The sequence below is a fragment of the Bos javanicus genome, chromosome 10 (genome assembly GCF_032452875.1).
Source record: "Bos javanicus breed banteng chromosome 10, ARS-OSU_banteng_1.0, whole genome shotgun sequence".
Lineage (NCBI taxonomy): Eukaryota > Metazoa > Chordata > Mammalia > Artiodactyla > Bovidae > Bos > Bos javanicus.
Window position 1 is genome coordinate 54,168,655 of NC_083877.1, and position 21,319 is coordinate 54,189,973.

A 21,319-nucleotide genomic window follows, 5' to 3' on the forward strand; every position below is an offset into this window, starting at 1 on the left:
ATGTTTTTAAGCCAGCGCTGCTTCTGATGGGGACGGGGGGGACAGGAACCGTCCCCAAATGTGGGGGCTGATCTCCCGGAGATGCCTCCAGTGGAGCTGACAAATCTCTGAAGTGGGAAATAGTTTTCCCTCCGCAGGGCCTCGGCGTGTGAGGGATGGAGGGGGATGGGCAGGGGCCATCAGGGGAGAAGTCTCCGGCCTTTCCACGTCTCTCAACACCATCCCTCCGCCACCCCGCCTCCTCCTTCCCCGAATCCTAAACAAGCCCAGGAGTGAAGGGGGGTGGTCTGGGGAGGAAAGAGGGGCCCTGGGTTGGGCCTGGCCCCGGCCGGGAGGCTTGGCCTTTATGGCTCTGTCCTCGACGGTGGTGGGGAAAGCCAGAGGGGGCAGGGAAGCGGGCCTGAGACCCTCAGCCGGGGCTTGACCCCCAGGTGCATTGTCCGGCGGGGCCCGTCCCCTCCCCCCGGGGCCACGACCCGGCGGCCACGGGGCCCCCTCCTAGCGAGCGTCTCCCTCCGCGGCCGCACCGACCTCGCGGTCCTCAGACCAGGGGCCAGATGTAGAAAGTAGTCCCCAGGCCAGCAGCAGCGGCGCTGTCCACTCCACCGCCCCCGCCCCCTCCAGCCGTCGCCTCACTCCGCCCCCGGGCCGGACGCTCGGGCCCCCCGCCTCCTGCGAGCGGGTGTCCGTGCGCCGGCCTCGCGCTCCCGCAGAGAGCAGACACCGGCCGCGCCGCGCCGCGCCACGCCACGCCACGCCACGCCACGCCGGTACCCGAGCGGGAAACGCACGCTGCGTGTGTCCAGCCGCCGCGCCAAGAGGGCTCGGAGTTGGGGGCTGGCAGGCGGACAGCGGCTGAGGGACGCCGGGGGAGCATGCCCGCGCAGCCCCGCTGAATGGCGCCTTCCCTGCGACCCCTCGCCCGGCCGCGGCCGCCAGGGATGCTGCTCGGCGCGCTCCTGCTCCTGCCGCTCCTCGGCCGCGTTCCAGGTGGGCGCGCTTTCTTCTGCGGCGGTGGGGAGTGAGCGGGCGCGAGCGGGCTGGGGAAGGAGGCAAAGGGGTGCGTGCGTTGGGAGGCGGCGGGGTCCTCTGCGGGAGCGCTGACCCCCGGCCTCTGCCCCCTCCCTGCAGCCAGTCGGGAGCCCCTGGGACGCGAGGTGCGCGCGGGTTCTGCTGGGGCGCGGGCGACGGTGGCCGCCTCTCGCAGCGCCCGCCCCTCCTCGCTGCGCTCCCCCGGCCGCGCGCTGGGGGCCGGCGCCCGCTGTCCACTGTCGCCCCTGTCTCTTCGTGCCATTGTCCGCGCTCCGGCCGTGTCCTCGCTTCCGCGCCCAGCCCGGGCACCGCGCGCCCGCCCGCCCGCCTGCCTGTCTGCCTGGGCCGCAGCAGCCGCACGTGGCTTTATTTATATTGTTTCCTTAGTGGCAGCCTCGCCGCGCAGGGGGGCGCCGCTTTTCCGCGCGGCTCCCGGGTTTGTAGTGGGGGCTGCTTCACATTTTAGGGCGGGGGAAAAACTAGGTGAACTCAGCGCCCAGGTCATACCCCTAAGTGCTCCCACTTTCCCGGAACCGGATCGAATGAGGAGGAGACGGGAAGGGTGGCATTGGAAAGAGAAGAGTGGAAGTTTTGTGGCCCATTTGTGCCCCGGAGGGGAGGAAGAAGTGTCCCGAAGCTGAGGAGGAAGGTATCAAAGTAGGATTTACTTCTCACAGCTAGGTATTTGGGGGCAGGATCTGAGGTGTGCACGAATGTAAAGATCCCTCCAAACTCCGGGTTAGCCTTGCGCAAACTTGAATGAACTAATTTTTGGCTGTGTGTGTGTGTGTGTGTGTGTGTGTGTGTGTGTCCGGGTTGCTTTATCCCCAAACGGTTAAGAAGTGTAAAGTGGAGGGGGGTGGGCGGGGAGAAGAGGTGTTCAGAAGAATGGGTTCTTTTATTTATTTACAGGTTACAAACCCCAGACTTTGGTGTTCTAACCACACCCCTCTTCTCCAGGAGGAGTTAGTTTTCTTTTAGCATGAGAAAAGGATCAAAGTCAGATGTGACTCGGAAACACAACGGGCGCCTTCCGGAGTGGTCCTCGCTGCGCGGGGCTGTTAGGGTCGCTCTTGTCGCCCTGGGCATCCATTAGGAGAAGTCAGCAGCCCGGGCGTGGGAGCGTGACTGGTGTGTGAGGTTTGGAGGACCTGCCTTGATGAGAAACAGATCAGTCCGTAGATTGGTACTGTGAAATCAAGACAATCAGAAGGAATATGAAATGCACACCCACCCCTCCCCAGCCCGACCCTGCTCCAGGGCGCTAATACTCTACTCGGCCCCAGTCAGTATGCAAGACTTTAGTTGACCTTTGCGCTAAATGAAGGAAGTGACAGGGTATTAGTTGGTCATCGGATGCTTTATTCTGGCGGGGACCTGGGCCGATGTGTATACTTAGAATAAAGCCTTTCCTCTGCTCTGATAAAAATGTGTATTGGTTGATTAAGCAATCTCCTCTCTCTATTAGACAGTAAGGACCAATTAGTCACACTTCCCCTCCCCCCCCCAACAGTTGGTAGTTCTAAAAAAAAAAAAAATAGAAGGTTCCTAATCCGATCACCCACTGAGTACAAGCAGCAAGAGTTACCAGCATTTCAGAGTCAACTGTTTGTCCTTTAAATACCTTACCATACTCTGCAGAAATTAAGTAAATGGGTCTCTTTCAAGAAGAGACAGAATCTTTGCTGTTAAAGGGCAGGTATAAAAGTGCGAACTTGTAATTTGTCACAAAAGATAAAACGCACTTCCCAAAGGACTAGGTGCCAAGGGTTTCAAAAACTCTTCAAGGGACAAGGAAATAAACTTGCTTGTTCACAGAGTTGGAGTTTTGCTAATGATTTCTTGTAAAATTAGACTTTTACGACTTACTCTGTTCAAGATCTTTTTGACAAGCTTGTAAAAGTAGCAAACAGCTTTTGCTCAAGAGCTTTCCTGATGATTTTGAAACTCTAGCAGGGCACTTGAGAACAGAATTCTTAAAAGGGATGAAAAGTTATTGAAATCTTCCCGAGGTTTTTAGTGTAAGATGTTGTAAAAAGATTTATCTGATTTGTTGAAAAGGTTTGCTGAAACTTAGATTGGTTTATTAAGGTGTTTGTCAGTTAACTAATCTGGTTTGTTAAACTGTGACCCATTACACTCTGAATATGTGTTTTACAATTGTGTTAAGAAATGATTTTACACCTGTAATTCTGGATATGACTTTCCCCCCTTTTCTTCGTAGGAGTATGGTGCTTTAGTGAACTGGTTTTTATAAAAGAACCACAGGATATAACTGTTACAAGAAAGGATCCAGTCGTTTTAGATTGCCAGGCTCATGGAGAAGTTCCTATTAAGGTCACTTGGTTGAAAAATGGAGCCAAAGTGTCTGAAAATAAGCGGATCCAGGTTCTGTCCAACGGCTCTTTATACATCAGTGAGGTGGAAGGCAAGCGAGGAGAGCAGTATGATGAAGGATTTTATCAGTGCTTGGCCATGAACAGACATGGAGCCATTCTTAGTCAAAAAGCTCATCTTACTTTATCAAGTAAGTGCTTAAGTTCTTGATTGTTGTGATGTTTTTCACTGCTACATTTTGATGTTTTTTTGATTTTCATTAATATGCTAACCTGAAAAATCATACATTAGGAATTTTCCTGGAGATAGTTGATGCTAAGGCCTGCAAAAAAATCTGAGGGGAAAATATATATGCATGTATAAATTTGAATGAGTGAGAACAAAAGTCACATTTACGTTTAGAACACCAGAACTTGTAGAGGTGACTTTATATGAATAAACACTTCAAACTCTGAAAAGAGTTGGTGAAAATTTGGTCAACACAACAAAGGTTGTCTAAAATCTCATTTTTTAAATTAATAATTAAATTTTGAAAATCATAAACAGTGTTTTCTGCTTTGTAAATGGTCCTTAAACCCTAAATCTTCCATATAACCCAACCTTTCAGTTCTCTGACTGCTTTAAGATCACCCATGTTGCTTTTTAATTGAAAGAGAGGGCACTGGTCAGTAACTCTCAAGCCTTTGAAGTATTCGTAGGCTTTTCCTGCTGGGAGAGAAAGAGATTAAGGCCATTTCCATATTATGCCTAATGGACTTAAACCAGATCTGCCCACTTTTTCTCAGTTGTCATAAAGTTTGCTGTCTAATGATTTCCTTTGTATTAACAACCCCATCAGATCAACCATTTGTCCAAGTGACCCACTGCTTGGTGGTTGCCCTGATAACCGTTGAGTGTAAACGTGGGCCTACGATAGTTAGAGAACTCCTTGTTTTCACCGAAGCTTTCCATCTCTTCAGGTGATCCCACACCCAGTACTCAAGATTACAATAGACAGAATTTAAAACACAACTGTATCTTAAAAACAGTTTTACAGGCATAGTATCCACATGTTTTTGTTAATCCACAAAAGATAGATTTTGCTCTACACCTACAAATTGATCATTTACAAGATGAACACTAGAAGGAGGGAGCTCTTGAGATAAAGTCATAATCTTCAGGAAATAGTTTCTTCAAGGTCTCCACAAGTTGAAATTTAGGAAGCTATTGGTGGGGGTTTCCTAGGTGACTTTATTGTAATAGTCCGTATTTATGCCACCTTTATTTTAGTAACTTATTTGCGCAATAATAATTAATAGTAGAAAATAAATTGTAAGCGAAGATCTTTTTGTATTGAAATATGTCAGGAAAGTAGAGACATTTCCAATTCTAATAAGCCTGAGAGAATGTCTGATAAACTTGCCTTTTTTTTTTTTTTTTTTGCTGTGATCATTGGTCAATCATCATTTGTTGCTGCTGTTGTTGTTGAGTAATGGTTTTTCACTACCATATTGTTTTCAGGATAGTGTGCTTTTTATGCCTATGTCTTATTCATTTAAATTTTGTCTAATTGTTCCATAAAGTTGTAATTTTTTTCATCTTTTTGGGTTTGTGGAATCTTGTGTTTTCATGTCCAAAAACTGTAACTTGTATTACTTTGCTAAGGAGAAGGGGCAGGGTGGAAAGGTGGAGGGGGACTGATGGCTCTGAAAGATTTGTCATGACCACTCTGTATCAGGACCTCCTTAGCAGCCTGCCAATTCTAGGACACTTAGAAATGCTTTGAAAACATGCAGAGCTTTCAGGTTTCATAAATAGTCTCAATAGTATTAACAATAGTAACTAACAGTGTTAGTAACAGTGAAACGAAGGTTTGTATTGGCTTTTGAGTAGCCTTAGGTTTTTATCTTTATAAAAATTATTAATGACAAATATTTTGTAAATATTTTGAAGGATTTGGTGGTGAAGTAGTTTTGATATTTTAAGTATCAAAAAAACCTTTCTAGTTAAACTATGTAGAACATTGCTTTGCTATTAAATATCAACTATAATATGTTAGTTATAGGAACCACACTTTTCATATGTACACATCTTATTAACTTGGAGGAGGTACTCTGCTCAGAAAGTGCATTAAGTTATTATAGATTTAAAGTAAGATATGCCTAGTGAGTTTAGATTTTTCCTTAAAATATGAAATTTCTTAGAGATTTAAAATTTACGAAGTCAGTTCCGATATCTGAGAAGCAGTGTCCAATGACATTGTAGGCTTGGATGACTTTATCCTGTGTTTAGGGTGAAGATGTAATACATATTAAACAAGAAGAGAATAGGCATTAAGTGGACATTCTGTTTTTTTTTTTTTTTTTTTTTTAAGGCTGGCTCTCTCCTAGCTATTGATAGCAGCGGGGTGCAAGTATGTTCTTTTTATTTTCTGGTCAAGGGTTTTGTTGCCAAGCATATCATTTAGTTCTGAAGTGTAATAAATATAGCACCTGGAAATCTAAAACTTTAATCGGTACAAGTTTTAGATTTTTAACACAGGCAATAAAGTCTTGGTTTCTAAACTTAGGAACTAGAGGCTGAAAGTTGCACTCTAGGCAAGAATTCCATTATTCATGTGTAAATTAGGAATTCACAGGGTTAAAAGGTTAGAAACTGGCCAGGATGAGGTTTACCCTTGTGATAAAGAGCAGATGACCCTCATTCATTGGCCGAAGCTTTCATGTAGCTCTTCTGCAAAGTTAGTTATTGCCATGAATTGTTCTTGAGGAATGCAGAAATTCAAATGTGAGCAGGCCTTTCCTTAAGTGTCACTGTGGAGCCTTATCTCCCAGGCACATCAGAGCCTGCTGTGGGGACAAGGTTCCTCCCCTAAGGCCTGGAGGCTTTGCTTTCCTGTTCATCCAAGCACAAAAGAATTTGTCTAACTTAGCTTTTCTAAAGCATCCCATTTTTAAAGGAAAGTATAGGGTTAAAGTAATATTTAGTTTTTTTTTTTTAAGTTAATCCTTTTTATTGATAGCTATTTTAGCCATTTTACATTTTCATGTAATTAGAATAGAAAAGGGAGTGATGTGGAGGGCTCTTTTTCCAGTTGTATACAATAGTAGGAACAGGAGATTCAACCTTTACCTATAAATTTCAGTATTTTTAACTTTTGGCAGATCAAATTTTCACTTTCATAGGTGCTAAGTCTTCACTATATAAATAATTTAATTTAAATATTTTAGGAGTAAGAAATAATCTATGACATCTTGACATTTCTTACATTCTAAATGTTGAAGTAAGTAAGATAAATTTCATAGAAAAGCATTAGTGTGGTAAAACGGTCTCATATTTCAACAAGTTTAAATTAAGATAAGAGACATTTGAGAGAAGTAAAGGAGGAGGCGGGTTGTGTTCTGTGATGTGTAAGAGACTGGCGGTAAGCTAGTGATTGAACAGGAAGCTGGTTGTTTATTTCCTTTCCATAAAAGGTGGAAATTGAGTCTTAGGATGGAGGGAAAGAGCTGACATAAAGCTGACTTATATTTGCTGGGTTTTTCACGACTGTTCACTTGGGTGTGAAATAAATTTTAAGTGAGCATTTGTAGCTGGAAGACCATAGGAATTATTACAACTTTATGATGGATTTCACCCCCCACCCCAAATTTTGAGATTAGTTTTAGCATCCATAAAACTAATAGCAGTAGTTGTTTTTCTTTAAAGACTGTAGGTTGTTTTCAATGAATAACATGTTTATCATTTCAGTTTAAGTTCAGATGAAACGACATTTTTTTGGTGAGATTAATGAAAAACTGTTCTATGAGTGTGGTTTCTATTTTAAAGAGTAATACATAAATTATCACTCAAAGCTGATCTTTGAAATGTGAAGGTAAAATATATTCAAAACATTGGAAGTCTTGTTAGAAAGAAAAGAAGGTGGGTGGTATATTGAAAAGAGAAAGATAAGAACTATGAACCTGTTAGCCTAAATTTTGAATTTTATTCATCATCCTCGACCCCAGATGGGCAAGAATTTGCTTCATTGACACTTAGTGAGATTTGTAGATGCTGTAAAAAGGATAACATCTCTTACCTGTGTGCATGTTCACTTCAAATCAAGCTGTTAACAGTTACTTGTCCTAACTCTAGAGTGCTAGCACAAAAGCAAAAGTTGTTTGATTTTGGAAAAATAAGACAAACTGAGATATTTAGAGAGCCTAATCTGCCAGCATTGTAGATAAGGTTCAGATGGTGCTTTCTGGGATCCAAGAAAAATCATCTTTAAATAGAAGAGAGGGTGGTATGGTTGAAAAGTACATGTTTAAATTAAAAACTGACCATCCTAAAATTGTCTAAGTTAAGGCAGGGAAGTAAAAGCACATGTAGTTCTACAGGCTTATTTACAATAACACTTGGTTCTTAAAGTCTGTCTGCCTAAAAGGTTTATCAGGTACCTGTAATCTCTGGGTGATGAAACCAGTTTTTCCCACTTTGCACTTGATTATTGAGGATCATTTCTCATTTTCAGAAACCTGTAATACTATCTCACTATTTTTCAAAGTTGTCGGAGTTTTTATTTTTCAGTGAAGCAGAGTCCACTGAGGGATAGAAATATAATTTGGTTTAAGATGTATAAATGTGTTTGTTTATTTCTGTCAAGCTTCTTAATGGAATTTTGACGGGCATTTGGTATGGCCCTGCTGTGTCAACTAGCTCTGATTATTCTAAAGAAAGGCCCTCACTCTCAGCACTTGTTTGTCTGAGCATTTGTTGTCATTTCCCCTGAATTTAACAGCTGGGCTTATTGATGAAGTCCAGAGCAGTTTAAAAGAATAGCAGAAAACAAATCTCTTAAGCAGCCGTGTTAGGTTGAATGAGTATTTCAATTAATAAATGAATGTATTTGAGGTTACTTTTTTTGAAAACTTTTATATTCTTGACTACAATTTTGAGACATGATTTTTTCTCTCTCATTGGCAGAGGTGCTCAATTAAGGTTATTTACTTTCAGCTTTTAAACTGGCAATTACTATTAATGTGAAAATAATCAATAATGTTAAGTCAAGCATTTTGCTGAGGATTATACTTGCATTTTACAATCATCTGATTATTGATGTTTTAAGAAAAATTCTAAAAATTATACCACAAATATAAGCTTTTTCCTGTCAATCAGGGCTATCTTAGTACTTCTGACAGTTTATGGTGTTCAGACTCTTTATTAAAACATTTTAAAAACTCATCATTTCCTATATATCTTAGTACATAAGAGAGGAAGAAGATATGGTTGTAATCATTGAAGCAGAATTGACAGTTACCCTAACATGATAATTGGCACAGAGGAAGTTCACAGTCAACAATGGACAATAGTGATGTACAAAAAAGGTAAAACTGTACCAAATTACCTTCAGTGGCTATAATTCTGAAGCCAAGTGAACTGCTTTGGGGATATGTATTACAGAGGATAAAGGCGTCATCCTCACAAAGGTCTCTGACACTAATCTGACAAATACTTTCCTGACTTCTACATTTCTTGTTTTTTTCTTTTTTTAAACCTCTGGTTCTCAGAAACTGCTTTTGATGAGCTTTAAAAGCCAAATTCTTACAGACTGAACAGAAGGTATGAATTAAATTTTTTTTTTTTTTTAGTTTCTGGAGTGTTTGCCTTTTCTGTGTGTATGTGTGTGTGTATTTTATAGCTTTAATATGTGTAGTGATTAGATTAATCAAGTAACTATTGGGGAGTGCAATCATTGTTCATGGTCCTGGTTTCAAACTTGTATCCTTGCTGGACTTAATTTTTAAGACTGATGAAAATAAAATTTTCTTTAAAATTTTTGCTTTATGAAACTATAGTAAATCCCTGTTTGGAACAATGTGACATTTAAAAAAAAATGATGTTGCTTTATATAGACATCTTTCTCTAAGTAAATCATATTCCTTTGGGATAATCCCCCCAAATGCCCCCCCCCCACCTTCTTTTGGTAGTCTTTTTAGTACTACTGAGAATATGATTTAGTAGTATTTAGAATGGATCTTCAACTCCACCAGTATACCAAATATATATATATAGAGAGAGAGTTAATTGATTACATTTCTCAGGGTTTCTCAGCCTTGGTTCAGTTGAAATTTGGGGCTCGGTAATTCTTCATTGCAGATGCTGACTTGTATAACATAGGATGTGTAGCTTCTAGATACCAGATGCCAATGGCACCGTTTTCTAGCTGTGTTGATGAAAGAATATGTTTTGGGAGGCAAAATCACCCCTGGTGGAGAGCCACTGATGTTTCTGAAAATAGTGGCAAACTTCAATCCAAGTAATACTTGGTTATTCGTTTTTTTAACTGTTTTTGTCTTAACTTGATATTCAACTTTTCTTGGTGTTAAATTTATTGGTTGAAGACTCCTTTCCATCCCTTTTCACACTCGAGTATATTGACAACTGCTATTAAGAGTTTATCCTCCTGTAGGTTCATTCATTTTGATTTCGGTATTTTAGATCTTTTCTTGGGAATATCTAGTCCAAGAGTAAACACAAATTTCATTTAGTCATGTTTATGTAACACTTTTTTTTTCTTAATGTGATGGACACTGTAGTTGAAGAGATAAGAAATCGCCATGTGTGGTAAATGTTAGAGAATGTTAGAGAACATCTTTTGTGAGTGCAGCAGTGCGTGCAAGGGACCTTTTGAAGGAGGTCGCCATTATCTTCATTACCTCCCCCATAGTTTGGATAAGGAGATAGCCCTACGTCCAAGGGCAGAGAAGCCCCAGCAAAACCATAGGCACTGGAGCGGCAGCTGCACAGCACTGGAGCAACTTTGAGGAGGTACCCCATGTCTAAGGGCAAAGGAGAAGCCCTAGAAAGATGGTAGGAGGGGCGAAATCACGTTTAGAATCAAACCCTGTACCTGCCAGAGACACTCAGAGGGCTCGAACAAACCTTGTGTGCACCAAGACTCAGAGACAACACACAGACTGAGGCAGAACTGTGTTTGAGTGTCTCCTGTGGTGGTATGGGTTAGCAGTGGACTGCTGCAGAGGCAGGGGCTCTGGGTGCAGCAGACTCGGGTATGGCTTAAGCCCTCTTGGAGGAGGTCACCATTAACCCCACCACAGAACTGCCAGAACTTACACAGGACTGGGGAAATAGACTCTTGGAGGGCACAAACAGAACCTTGTGTGCACCAGGACCCAGGAGAAAGGAGCAGTGACCCCATAAGAGACTGACTCAGACTTGCCGCTGAGTGTCTAGGAGTCTCTGGCAGAGGCGTGGGTCGGTGGTGGCCTGCTGCAGTGTCAGGGGCACTGAGTGTAGCAGTGTGTGCATGGGGCGTTTTGAAGGAGGTTGCCATTATCTTCATTACCTCCACCATAGTTTGGCTCCCAGGTAAATAATAGGGAGGGAACACAGCTCCACCCATCCACAGAAAACTGGATTAAAGATTTACTGAGCATGGCCCTGCCTATCAGAACAAGACCCAGTTTCCCCCTCATTCAGTCTCTCCCATCAGGAAGCTTCCATAAGCCTCTTATCCTTCTCCATCAGAGGGCAGACAGGCTGAAAACCACAATCACAGAAAACTAACCAATCTGATCAAATGGACCACAGCCTTGTCTAACTGAATGAAACTATGAGCCATGCCTTATAAGGCCACCCAAGATGGACGGGTCATGGTGGAGAGTTCTGACATAATGTGGTCCATTGGAGAAGGGAATGGCAAACCACTTCAGTATTCTTGCCTTGAGAACCCCAGGTACAGTATGAAAAGGCAAAAAGATAGGACACTGAAAGATGAACTCCCTAGGTCGGTAGGTGCCCACTATGCTACTGGAGAAGAGTGGAAAAATAACTCCAGAAAGAATGAAGAAACAGAGCCAAAGCAAAAATAACACCCAGTTGTGGCTGTGATAGGTGGTAGAAGTAAAGTCCGGCTGTAAAGAGCAATATTGCATAGGTCCATGAATCAAGGCAAATTGGAAGTGGTCAGACAGGAGATGGCAAGAGTGAACGTTGACATTTTAGATATCAGTGAACTAAAATGGACTGGAATGGATGAATTTAACTCAGATGACCATTATATCTACTACTGTGGGCAAGAATCCCTTAGAAGAAATGGAGTAGCCATCATAGTCAACAAAAGAGTCCAAAATTCTGTACTTGGATGCAATCTCAAAAATGACAGAATGATCTCATTTGTTTCCAAGGCAAACCATTCAGTATCACAGTAATCCAAGTCTGTGCCCCTACCAGTAATGCTGAAGTAGCTGAAGAGTCCTATAGCTCAGTTGGTAAAGAATCCGCCTGCAATGCAGGAGACCCGAGTTCGATTCCTGGGTCAGGATGATCCCCTGGAGAAGAGAAAGGCTACCCACTCCAGTATTCTGTCCTAGAGAATTCCATGGACAGTCCATGGGGTCACAAAGAGTTGGACATGACTGAGCCACTTTCACTTTCAAATGAAGACCTACAAGACCTTCTAGAACTAACATCCAAAAAAGATGTCCTCTTCATTATAGGGGATTGGAATGCAAAAGTAGGAAGCCAAGAGATACATGGAGTAACGGGCAAATTTGGCCTTGGAATACAAAACAAAGCAGGTCAAAGGCTAACAGAGTTTTGCCAAGAGAATGCACTGGTCATAGCAAGCACCCTCTTCCAACAACACAAGAGAAGACGTTACACGTACATGACCAAATGGTCAATACTGAAATCAAATTGATTATATTCTTTGCAGCCAAAGATGGAGAAGCTCTATATAGACAGCAAAAACAAGAGCAGGAGCCGACTGTGGCTCAGATCATGAACTCCTTATTGCCAAATTCAGACTTAAACTGAAGAAAGTAGGGAAAACCACTAGACCATTCAGGTATGACTTAAATCAAATCCTTTACAATGATACAGTAAAAGTGAGAAATAGATTCAAGGGACTAGATCTGATAGACAGAGTACCTGATGAACTATGGACAGAGGTCCATGACATTGTACAGGAGGCAGGGATCAAGACCACCCCCAAGAAAAAGAAATGCAAAAAGGCAAAATGGTTGTCTGAGGAAGCCTTACAAATAGCTGAGAAAAAAGAGAAGCTAAAAGCAAAGGAGAAAAGGAAAGATATACCCATCTGAATGCAGAGTTTCAAAGAATAGCGAAGAGAGATAAGAAAACCTTCCTCAGTGATCAGTGCAGAGAAATAGAGGAAAACAATAGAATGGGAAAGACTAGAGATCTCTTCAAGAAAATTAGAGATACCAAGGGAACATTTCATGCAAAGTTGGGCTCGATAAAGGACAGAAATGGTATGGACCTTACAGCAGCAGAAGATACTAAGAAGAGGTGGCAAGAATGCACAAAACTGTACAAAACAGATCTTGACCTGGATAAGCATGATGGTGTGATCACTCACCTAGACCCAGACAGCCTGGAATGTAAAGTCAAGTGGGCCTTAGGAATCATCATTATGAACAAAGGTAGTGGAGGTGATGGAATTCCAGGTGAGCTACTTCAAATCCTAAAAGATGATGTTGTGAAAGTGCAGCATTCAATATGTCAGCACATCTGGACAACTCAGCTGTGGCCAGAGGACTGGAAAAGGTCAGTTTTCATTCCAATCCCAAAGAAAGGCAGTGCCAAAGAATGTTCAAACTACTGCACAATTGCACTCATCTCACATGCTGGCAAAGTAATGCTCAAAATTCTCCAAGCCAGGCTTCAACGGTACATAAACCATGAACTCCAGATGTTCAAGTTGGATTTAGAAATGGCAGAGGAATCAGATCGAATTACCAATATCCACTGGATCATCAAAAAAGCAAGAGAGTTCCAGAAAAACATCTGCTTTATTGTCTATGCCAAAGCCTTTGACTGTGTGGGTCACAACAAACTGTGGAAAATTCCTAAAGAGATGGGAATACCAGACCACCTGACCTGCCTTTTAAGAAATCTGTATGCATGTCAAGAAACAACAGTTAGAACTGAACATGGAACAACAGACTGGTTCCACATTGGGAAAGGAGTACGTTAAGGCTGTATATTGTCACCCTGCTTATTTCTATGCAGAGTACATCATGTGAAATGCCAGGCTGGATGAAGCCCAAGGTGGAATCAGGATTGTCAGGAGAAATATCAATAACCTCAGATACACAGATGACACCACCATTATGGCAGAAAGCGAAAAAGAACTAAAGATCCTCTTGATGAAAGAGGAGAGTGAAAAAGTTGGCTTAAAACTCAACATTCAGAAAACGAAGATCATGGCATCCAGTCCCATCACTTCATGGCAAATAGATGGGGAAACAGTGGAAACAGTGAGAGACTTTATTTTCTTGGGCTCCAGAATCACTGCAGATGGTGACTGTGGCCATGAAATAAAAAGACGCTTGCTCCTTGGAAGAAAAGCTATGACCAACCCAGACAGCATATTAAATAGCAGAGACATTACTTAACCAGCAAAGGTCTGTCTAGTCAAAGCAGTGGTTTTTCCATTAGTCATGTATGGATGTGAGAGTTGGACTATAAAGAAAGCTGAGTGCTGAAGAACTGATGCTTTTGAACTGTGGTGTTGGAGAAGACTCTTGAGAGTCCCTTGTACTGCAAGGAGATCCAACAAGTCTATCCTAAAGGAAATCAGTCCTGAATATTCATTGGAAGGACTGATGCTGAAGCAGAAACTACAATACTTGGCCCCCTGATGTGAAGAGCTGACTGATTTGAAAGGACCCTGATGCTGGGAAAGATTGAAGGCGGGAGGAGAAGGGGACAACAGAGGATGAGATGGTTGAATGGCATCAGTGACATGATGGAGATGGGTTTGAGTAGGCTCCGAGAGTTGGTGATGGACAGGGAGGCCTGGTGTGCTGCAGTCCATGGGGTCGCAAAGAGTTACACACAACTGAGCGACTGAACTGAACTGAACATGATGATAAGTAAAACTGTATGAGGTTAACAACCATAGAATAACGTTTGCTGTGTAGTAGGTGGTTCATTGGGTAAATTGTTAACAGAAGTCTTTCAACTCATTCATTGGTACCATAGACTTATTTTGGGCAGAAGTAATTTAACTTTTATAGATAATAATGTAAAGATGGTAGCATCTTCTGAGGGTATCAAAGGGTTATTAAAAGAAAAAGAATTAGACAATATAATATTTAACTAGTACACAGAAAGTCACATGGAAAATTTTGAGTGATTGTTATTGAAATATTTGTTTTATGTTATTTTTAAAAAACTTCTTATTTTGTATTGGGGTTAGCCGATTAACAATGTTGTGATAGTTTCAGGTGAACAGTGAACGGACTCCACCATATATATACATGTATCCATTCTCCCCCAGACTTCCCTTTCATCCACATAAGATTGAGCAGAATCCATCTTCTGTACAGTAGGTACTTGTTGGTCATCCATTTTGAAATATTTGTTTTACATTACTTAGTAGCAGTGGGCAGGGATTTCGTAGTTTTTAATCTTCTGCAGGATATTACTCTTTGTGTATGCCTCAGTTTTGGTTAAGCTGTTTATGCTAGTAAAAGTTATGATTATTGCTACATGGAGTTAATCACCCATAGAGGCCAGTAGCCACTGGTGACTCAAGGGAGATAGACGAAGAAGGAACCAGAATATTTTAAAGTTGCTCTAGTGCTGAGCAAGGGTGGGTAAATGTTTTTGGTACCGTGTGTTCTATGCCAAAAATGTGCTCGGAGTGGAACAAATCACTGATGAGTTCAAAATAGAAGAATGCACATTTTCATTATATTTGAGGAAAATAGTATTTGGGTCAAAGCAGAATTTTAATTTTGTTGAGTTCTTATTTTCCTGTCCTTGTAGTCATTCATAAAGAGATGATGGAGTTGACAGTTTCCAATAGCTGGTAAATGCTCTTAGCGTTTCTGTGTTTTTTACTCAGTTACTGGGAGGGGTGAGGTGGGAAGGCAGGAAGATTGATAGAAAGGCAGAAGAGCCAAACATTAATGCCTTCTCCATTATTGGTGATGTACACAACTTTAGACAAATCACTTTATCATTCTGATCATTGTCAGATCCTGGACAGATACTTGTCTTATCTGTAAAAACAGGTATCTGGGGAGAAAAAGGAGGAGGGATGGATATTGAGAAACACAGTGCCCTTAGTTTTGTAATTCTTTTATTATAATTCTAAGTAAATGGCCAAGAGATTATGTTTTTGTAAGGCTGAGTCCAGTGACATTGCAAGAGAACAATTTAAGTCATGGAGAAAAAATTAAAGTAGCTTGTCAGTTATTTGGTACTTTTAAGAATTCATACTCTTGCCATAGACCTTGGGAAGATCTGATTTTGGAGAGGGGAAGCCTTAAAGCTGTACTGATCATTTGAACTAGTATTATTTTTAGGAGTCTAGAAAAGTAGATTACCTTGCCTGAGATTGGACAGTTCAGAATAGTTGTGCTGCTTTGAAGGCTGACATAGTGTAAGAGAGGTATAACTTTACAAATATGTGTCTGGCTCTGCCAGTAATTAATAGTGTATTCTAATGTTTATTGACTTGGTGTTTGAAAAAAGTAGTACCGATTTCATCTTAAGAGATTTTTGCTAGTGTTTTAATAGAAATAGATTAAACTGGCTTCCTGCTGTGACCACCAATTCCTGTTAAGAATGATAAGGTTTAATTTTTCCCCCAGCTTTCAAACTGAATTAGCTTGAATCCCTCTGATTGGACTTAAAGTAATTTCGATTAAAGTAGTGACCTCAAACTGGACAGATAACAAGAAAAAATGCTTTGATGTTGGTATTGCATTTTGGTAGTTCTTTTTAAAAGGGAGATTACTAATTTTCTTGAATAATTTTACCAGCTAAAAGTGTTCACTATTTTCTTAAAAAGAATTCATTTTTATATGTTTTAGAAAGCTGTATTTTCATGCTCTGACTTAGTAATAAGTTTAATATAATTTTAATTGAGGAAGCAGCTTCATTCAATAAAGTAGTAAGGTTACCAAAAGTTTCACCAAAAGTATTATTAAAATTATCCTAATGATGGAGTAATGTTTCTTCAAAGCCTGTTAGTTTTTAGAACTAATAACACTTGAAAGAAAATATACAGACAGAAGAAACTTTGTGAAATTTGAATCTATTGAATGTCAACTCGGAAGTTCTAATATTAAGGGAGAGAATTTTACTGCTTAGCAGGTGGAATAATGAGAAAGTATAAGTGGATTCACAGTTGGTCAGTAGAAAGGTTATCAGTTTCTTATCATACTTGAATCGACTGTGCCATTCTTTTTTTTTCCTAATTGAGGAATAGTTAATGTACAATATTACATAAGTTGTATGTGTACAACATAGTGATTCACAAATTTTAAAGGTTATACTCCATTTACAGTTATAAAATATTGGCTTTATTCCTTGTGTTTACAATATATATTGCCGATTGTTTATTTTACACTTAGTGGTTTGTACGTCTTAATCTCTTAACACTATTTTACCACTCCCTGATTCCCTTTCCCCACCCACCCACTAGTAATCACTAATTCTCCATAAGATCATTTCCTTTTATTATAGTCACTAGTTTATCGTAGTTTTTAGATTCCACGTATAAGTGGTATCATACAATATTTGTCTTTCTCTGTCTGACTTATTTCACTTAGCAAAAAATTCTCCAAGTCCATCTGTGTTGTTGCAAATGGCAAAATTTCATTCTTTTTTATGGATGAGTAGAATTGCATTGTGTGTATGTGTGTGTATACCACATATCCAATTGGACCATTCATCTGTTGGCAGACACTTATGTTGCTGCCATATCTTGTAAATAATGCTGCTATCAACATATATATATATATATACACATATACATACCAGGGATGGAATTGCTGGGTCATATGGTAGTTCTTAAAACTCAACATTCAGAAAACAAAGATCTGGTCCCATCACTTCATGGGAAATAGATGGGGAAACAGTGGAAACAGTGTCAGACTTTATTTTTTGGGCTCCAAAATCACTGCAGATGGTGACTGCAGCCATGAAATTAAAAGACGTTTACTCCTTGGAAGAAAAGTTATGGCCAACCTAGATAGCATATTCAAAAGCAGAGACATTACTTTGCCAACAAAGGTTCGTCTAGTCAAGGCTATGGTTTTTCCTGTGGTCATGTATGGATGTGAGAGTTGGACTGTGAAGAAGGCCGAGCGCCGAAGAATTGATGCTTTTGAAGTGTGGTGTTGGAGAAGACTCTTGAGAGTCCCTTGGACTGCAAGGAGATCCAACCAGTCCATTCTGAAGGAGATCAGCCCTGGGATTTCTTTGGAAGGAATGATGCTAATGCTGAAACTCCAGTACTTTGGCCACCTCATGCAAAGAGTTGACTCATTGGAAAGGACTCTGATGCTGGGAGGGATTGGGGGCAGGAGGAGAAGGGGACGACAGAGGATGAGATGGCTGGATGGCATCATTGACTCTATGGACGTGAGTCTGAGTGAACTCCAGGAGTTGGTGATGGACAGGGAGGCCTGGCGTGCTGCGATTCATGGGGTCACAAAGGGTCGGACACGACTGAGCGACTGAACTGAACTGAACTGAACTGATGATAGTTCTGTTTTTAGTTTTTTGAGAAAAACCACCTTACTGTTTTCCAATTTATAGTTACACCAACAGTGTGCACAGGTTCTCTTTTCTCCACATCATCTCCAACGTTGTTATTTTTGTTGGTTTTGATGATAGCCATTTTTACACGTGGGTGGTGATAGCTCATTGTGGTTTTAATTTGTATTTCTCTGATGATTAACAATACTGAGCATCTTTTCATGTGCCTGTAGGCCATCTGTATGTCTTCTTTGGAAAAATGTCTATTCAGGTATTTTGCCATTTTAAAAATCAGGTTGTTTGTATTTTTTATATTAAGTTGTATGAGCTATTTATATATTTTGGATATTAACCTTTATTGGTAATACCATTCGCAAATATTTTCTGCCATTCAGTAGGTTGTCTCTTCATTTTGTCAGTGGTTTCCTTTGCTGCTTAGAAGCTTTGAAGTTTAATTAGGTCCCATTTGTTTATTTTTGCTTTTATTTCCTTTGCTTTAGGAGACAGATCCAAAAAAACATTGCTACAATTTATGTCAGAGTGTTCTGCCTGTGTTCTATGCTAGGAGTTTATGGTTTCTGCTCTACCATTCTTTATCATAACAGAAAGAAAGTGAGTAATCAAAGATTTTTTTCCTGTTAGACAACTTTCAAAAGGGGATGACATTTTTAGAAAATAAAATAAGACATAGAAAATGCATTATTATTTTCCACTGATCTCCAAACTTTTGAAGACTTGTTTAGATACTAGCTATGAACATTTTAAAGAGAACCTTAAGATCCCATAAAACTTATACTACAGTCAGTAGTGAGTCCTTGCTTCCTAATTTGACTTGCAGTATCATTCTGCCTTTCTCTAACATGAGTAAGGATCATAATTTGTAGTCTTAGACATTTCCATTTTGCAAATAATAAATATAAAGCTGGAAGGAGGTAACTGCTTTGTCCAATGACACAGCTACTAGATCTGAGAGCAGAGCTCAGGCTTGCTAATGTGTGGAAGTGTGTCTTACTGTATTCACATATATCTCATCAAGTGCAGAATATAGAAAAGTGAATGATAGTGGAACTGAGCCTGAAGTTAAAGATAATTTCTTAATATTTATATTAAAATTATTTTATCATTGTGCAGCTTACCCTTTAGTGTACTTATATGAGGTATTATTTTTGTTGGTGCAGTGAATCGGTTAATTTGAAATAAAATCACTATTTTATTTCATTTATAAATTGTGCTTATATTTTTATCAGTCGTGTGGCACTTCACAGAACTTCTTTCTTGCGGATAATGTCTATGTAGGGATATTGAGCTCTTGTCCTTTTAGAGGCTCAGCGTTTGTTGATACATCTGTCCAAATGGAAGTTTGACTGAAGCAGTGATTTTCAGTGTGTCTTTGAAGAACCTCCAGTGGACTGAAACACTTTTGTAATCAAAAGGTTGAGGGTTTTTTTTTTTTTTTTTTAATGAAAACTACTTTCATTTATTGGCCCCAGTGCCACACAGCTTGTGGGATCTTAGTTCCTTAAACTGTGTGGGATTAGACTCGGACCCTCAGCAGTGAAAGTGCAGTGGTAACTACTGGGCCACCAGGGATTGGATTTTAAATAAATGATCTAGCATGTGTCATTATCTTATGGGAAGAGTGACATAGTGATAATCTATATCTAGCATGGAAATGGATTTATAATAAGATTTTTATTGAGATAGAATTAACATACCACAAAGTTTACCCTGGTAAAGTGTACAAGTCAGTAGATGTTTGTGCATCTATCACCACTATCAAATTCTAGATTATATCCAGAAAGAAAATCCACACCTCCCAATTCTCCCCTCCCCTATCGCTGAAACAACTAATCCTGTTTCTGTCTCTGCAGATTTGCCTCTTCTGGATATATTATAAAAATAGGATCATACAGTATGTGGACTTCTGTGTCTTGCTTCTTTCACTAACCAACTAGCCATATGTTTTCAGGGTTCCTCCATGTATTAGCATGCATCAGTACTTCATTCCTTTTGGGGGCCTGTTTAAGATTCTGTTGTGTGACATACCACATTTTATTTATCTAGCCATCTGCTGATGGTCACTTGGATTATTTATATCTTTAGGCAATCTTGAATAATTCTGCAGTGGACATTAGCACATAAGTAATTGTTTTCTGCGTCCCTCTTTTCAATTCTTTTGGGCACGTACCTAGCAATGTCATCTGAAAATTCTACATTTAACCTTTTGAGGAGACACCAAACATCTTTTATGTGCTTATTGGCCATTTGTATATTTTCTTTGAAGAAATATCTTTTCAAATTCTTTGCTCATTTTAAAAAATTGGGTTATTCATCTTTCTGTTGTTGAGTTGTAGGAGTTCTTTATATATCTTGGACATTAAACCCTTGTAAATTATCTGATTTACAAATATTTTCTCCGGTTCTGTAGTTTTGTCATTTCACTTTCTTGTTAATATCCTTTGATCCTCAAAAGTTTATAATTTTGATGAGGTCCAGTTGATTTTTTTCTTTTGTTGCTTGTGCTTTTGGTGTTATATCCAAGAATCCATTACCAAAGCCAGTGGTAGGAGTCCAGCTTCACACTTTTGCATTTGGAAATCCAGTTGTCCTGGCACCACTTGTTGAAGAGACTGTTGATTCCCTCTTGAATGAACTTGGCATCCTTGTTGAAATCAATTTGCCATAGATACATAGGGTTTGTTTCTAAACTCTCAATTCTATTCCATTGGCCTATATCCCTGCCTTTATAGAACCATGCTATTTTGATTATTGTGGCTTTGCAAAGTTTTTAAATCAGGAAATGTGAGTCATTCAACTTTGTTGTTCTTTTCCTAAGACTGTTTTGGCTATTCATGGCTCTTTACAATTCCATATGAATTTTAGGATTGGCTTTTCCATTTCTAAATAAAAGAATGTGGAATTTTGATATGGATTGCATTAAATCTATAGATGGCTTTGGGTAGTATTGATATCTTAATATTAAGTCTTCCAGTTCATAAGCAGTGTATCTTTCCATTTATTTTTGTCTTTATTTTCTTCCTGCAATATTTTACAGTTTTCAGTATATAAATATTTCATCTTTTGGTGAACTTTATTTCTCACTATTTTATTCTTTTAGATGTTCTTGTAAATGAAATAGTTTATTATGGGTGTATATATACACGATGGCTTTATATGTGTCATCTTGTACCCTGAAACTCTACTGAATTCACTTACTAGCTTTAGTAGTTTTCTTACAGATTCTTTGAAATCATATATAATCATGTCATCTGTGAATGATATAGTTTTACTTATTTTTCTCCATTGTATGCCTTTTATATCTTTTTATTATCTAATTGCTCTGGCTAGAACTTCTATGTTGAATAAGTTCTCCTTCCAGTTATCAAAACAGAAATATGGCTATTACTACTGCAAGGACTGCAGCATATTATGGGAAAGTGCTTAT

General features: G+C 40.0%; 1 protein-coding gene across 1 annotated transcript in view; it reads left to right on the forward strand.

The window, feature by feature from the left end:
* Positions 1-648: 648 nt before the first annotated feature.
* Positions 649-21,319, forward strand: part of PRTG (protogenin) — a 152,485-nt gene continuing 131,814 nt past the window's right edge. Inside the window, exons 1-2 of the mRNA XM_061431209.1 lie at positions 649-990; positions 3,257-3,559. Of these exons, the coding sequence (XP_061287193.1) occupies positions 897-990; positions 3,257-3,559 (397 nt within the window). The 5' untranslated portion in view covers positions 649-896. The remainder of the gene's footprint in view (positions 991-3,256; positions 3,560-21,319) is intronic.